The sequence below is a fragment of the Juglans microcarpa x Juglans regia genome, chromosome 2D (assembly GCF_004785595.1).
Source record: "Juglans microcarpa x Juglans regia isolate MS1-56 chromosome 2D, Jm3101_v1.0, whole genome shotgun sequence".
Classification (NCBI taxonomy): Eukaryota; Viridiplantae; Streptophyta; class Magnoliopsida; order Fagales; family Juglandaceae; genus Juglans; species Juglans microcarpa x Juglans regia.
Window position 1 is genome coordinate 9,102,981 of NC_054596.1, and position 4,154 is coordinate 9,107,134.

The following is a 4,154-nucleotide window of genomic DNA, read 5'->3' on the forward strand; positions in this document are numbered from 1 at the left end:
AAAAATCATTACTCTTTACTTGTATATTATATACTGGAGTACCATGCAGTGTCCTCCCTTTGATTTTTGTATTTCGAACCATGCAGTAATCTGTTTGACTAGTCGGTGGCCGACTAATCTTATTAATTAATCCCAAAGTTTGAAAATAACTAAGTGCATGCATGTTTCAGTTTAGTGGGGGCCGGAAAAAATAAGAAAGAAGATCCACCCCAATGAAATGCAAGCTCTAGGGGGCTAACGGTTGGACAAGAGGTCCCATGACTCAAGAGGCCTAAAATGGTTCGAATTATAAAAGAAATAAAAAGTGCAACAGCAATCGATCGGCCGTCTGGCCATTCCAACTTGACGTTTAATCCAAAATTCCTTGTACAAAGACAAAATTGACGGGCCCTGTTGGGCTTTTTTTTGGTTGCATTGTTAATATGGTCAATACAACAACTGTCCAAGAAACAATCTTTGTCCTTGTTTTTCAGTCTAAAGACACAAAAAATAGTCCCCAACGACCATATGTATATATATATATATATATATATATATATATATATATATATAGAGCCCTGGCCTTGACCCGAAGTGTTAACGAAAACCGTCTTCTTGTAACATATAAATAATATATTTTGATCCGAACCCATGCCAGTTTTGAAAGAACTGCTTGAGTACTTGTTTCGTTAGATCAGATCTAATTTAATCCGAGAAGGAGATCATGTATAAATGAACACAGGAGTAACAGTACTAGTAGTACTAGTACATGATAATCGAACCTCCAAATCTTAGTTCTTCAGACTTCAGAGTTGGATTTTACTATTTCCTATCTTTTGCAGGCCGGTCAAAACTCAGAACCGGACACTTGCGTCCTTCCAAAAAAGTTAGCAGACTGTGCTAAGTTCAAGGTTGTTAAAAAAAAAAAACACACTCGATCGGGCCGCGTTCTTTCAAAGTTCAAACCCTATAAAACCCTTACACCACCACCTTCCCAAACCCCACCTCTCGATCCCGAGCTCTCTCTCTCTCTCTCTCTCTCTCTCTCTCTCTCTCTCTCTCTCAACGCTGCAGCACATATATTTTAACCACGCTAACTATAATGTGCCAGCAAACTTCTGTCCCCAGCAAATGCGATTCAGACTCTGCTTGTAAACTTCCCCTAATGAAGGAAGCAGAGCAGGAGAACATGCTTACCACCCCATTAATCTGCAGCCCAATAATATCACAAGAAGGTCGAAAAAGGGCGCTACCGGACCGAACCACCTGGAAACAACCACAGAAAAGCTGCCATCTATCCCTTGCCGTCGCAGAAGTCATTTCCATAGCCAAAATAGCTCTCCCCATGATGCTGACAGGCCTTTTGCTTTATTCTCGCTCAATGATTTCCATGCTCTTCCTCGGCCGCCTAGGTGATCTCGCCTTAGCCGGTGGTTCCCTCGCTGTTGGCTTCGCTAACATCACCGGCTACTCTATTCTCTCTGGCCTAGCCATGGGGATGGAACCCATTTGTGGCCAAGCTTTTGGTGCCAAAAAACACACTCTCCTCGGCCTCTCCCTGCAGAGAACAGTGCTTTTGCTGGGCTTAATATCAATACCTATTTCTCTTCTCTGGTTAAACATGCAGAAAATTCTTCTCTTTTGTGGTCAAGATGAAATTATTGCCAGAGAAGCACAAATATATCTGCTCTATTCTCTCCCTGACCTCTTAGCTCAATCACTTTTACACCCATTACGCATTTATCTTCGAACTCAATCCATAACTCTGCCTCTAACATTTTGCGCCACTCTCTCAATTGTCCTTCATATACCCATAAACTACCTTCTCGTTTCACATCTTAATTTAGGAATCAAAGGCGTTGCTCTTAGCGGTGTTTGGACTAACTTCAATCTTGTAGGCTCTCTAATCCTCTACATCCTTATCTCTGGCCTCCACAGGAAAACTTGGGGAGGTTTTTCAATGGAGTGCTTTAAAGAATGGAGATCTTTATTAAGTTTGGCCATTGCAAGCTGCATTTCAGTCTGTCTCGAGTGGTGGTGGTATGAGATCATGATTTTGCTATGCGGGTTGCTGTGGAACCCCAGAGCAACGGTGGCTTCCATGGGCATCCTAATCCAAACCACAGCGCTAATCTACATATTCCCTTCATCGCTAAGCTTCAGCGTATCCACAAGAGTTGGCAATGAACTAGGGGCAAAAAATCCAAGAAAAGCAAAGCTGGCCGCCATTGTTGGCCTCTCTTGCAGCTTCATATTGGGACTTTTGGCACTGGTTTTCACAATGATGGTAAGGAACGGTTGGGCTTCCATGTTCACCTGGGACAAAGACATTATAACATTGACATCAATGGTTTTGCCGATAATCGGGCTGTGTGAGCTCGGAAACTGTCCGCAAACAACAGGCTGCGGAGTGTTGAGAGGGACAGCAAGGCCAAAAGTAGGAGCGAACATCAACCTGGGGTGCTTTTACCTTGTGGGAACGCCGGTTGCAGTGGGGCTGGCTTTCTACGCTGGATTAGACTTTCAGGGGCTGTGGTTGGGGCTTTTGGCAGCGCAGGGCTCGTGCGCCGCTACCATGTTGGTGGTAATCAGTCTAACCGATTGGGATTTAGAAGCCAAGAGAGCAGAGGAGCTGATCACAGGGGCTGTCGGTGTTGATCATGACAGCCAAGATCAGGTGGAGGAACAGAAGCCTCTCAAAGCTGAAATCAAGGAAGATTTTTCAATTTTATCTGGGGATTTAAACCAAGCTAATAACTTACTTGTTTAACTTTACTTCTGTTTTTGTTTTTATTTTTGGTATTGTCCTATATATGCTCTACATGGCGGGAGCATGAGAAACGTCACTGCTACTGCCAAACCCCAATTCTCAGTGCATGGCTGTTCAAAATTTTTGTAGTATAAACAAATTGAAAGGATACTTTATTTACTGATGCCAAATTCTTTCAGCGTCTCAATGTTTCTTTCTTTTTCTTTTCTCTGCGAAACTTGGTTTAGGAGAGGAGTTAATTAAATGGAAAATGCTGTTATTCCCGCTAGCAGCTCTCGCGGGAAGCTTTCGCTGAAATTTTTTATTCATTTATTTATTTACATAATAATTAAGAAAGTTTTCTTTAATGATAATGTAAATTTTTTATTTTTTAAAAATTTATTTAAAAGTGTTAAAAAAACTATGTACGAAAAACAAAAAAAAAATATCTAAAACTAACGGGAGCTTCCAATGGTGGCTGGCACCCTAATTTAATATAGTTAATCAAGGAAAAAATGCACAGTTTTCAACAAAGCAAGACCCCATAGGCTATATATATCGGGGCTAATTCATTGTATAACCAGTAGTACTCCAGCGCAACATAATGAAGATCAGAAGTGATATATAAAATAGGTTCTATAAAAATAAGCACATGCACGTATTAACATAATTTCGTATAAGAAATTTGATCTATTTTATAATTAAAATAGTTTCACGATCTAATTTATCATATCAAATTATATATGTGGTTAATTTATTTTTATACCATCTCTTGTAATTTTAATAGCTTTGACTTTGCGTTGCCAAACCATATCGCGAGTTCAAAAAAAGGAAACGCGATTCTCTAGCAAAAAATGTTGGAAAATGCTAGATATGTTCGATTGGTAGAACAAACTAGATATGACATAGAATCACTTTTGCGAAATCGCCTTATATTTTTTAGGGTCCAAACTCGATTACAACGTCTAGTTCAATGTTATACTTCATCGCGCGATCTGATAAACTTTGGAAGCTTGGAGGTCATTTACTGTTTTAGCTATGTTGATTATTCATCTACTTGGAAAATCTAATTTAATATTTTTAGTTTAAAAGATTTATAGTAACCTATAAATGAATGACATTATGCGTAGTACTGCACGGAAAGTCATATGAACTTGTACTATTCTTCATATAGTAAGCTAGTGTCTATAGTTTTTTCTGCCATATCTATTAATAATCGTCTGTAAAGTCGTATTAATTAAATGCACTAAAATATAAAGAAGCTACCAAATAGAAAAAATTCTAAACAATTGTATACGTTATTTTCATTCAATAATTTTAATTATTCTCACACATTGCACAAATTCACAACTAATGACGTCAATGACCAAAGCGAAGTATCCTGCATGGCTATAACCATGGAAGTAATTATTACTTACCATATATG

General features: G+C 39.1%; 1 protein-coding gene across 1 annotated transcript; it reads left to right on the top strand.

The window, feature by feature from the left end:
* Positions 1–813: 813 nt before the first annotated feature.
* On the top strand, positions 814–2,914 carry LOC121248290 (protein DETOXIFICATION 49-like). The gene has a single exon (XM_041146709.1). It carries the CDS (start codon positions 1,082–1,084, stop codon positions 2,747–2,749), a length of 1,668 nt encoding a protein of 555 aa, XP_041002643.1. The 5' UTR covers positions 814–1,081; the 3' UTR covers positions 2,750–2,914.
* The last annotated feature ends 1,240 nt before the right edge of the window (positions 2,915–4,154 follow it).

Excerpts from the sequence above, each read along its gene's own strand:
- LOC121248290 (XM_041146709.1), top strand. The coding sequence starts at position 1,082 with ATGTGCCAGCAAACTTCTGTCCCCAGCAAATGCGATTCAGACTCTGCT.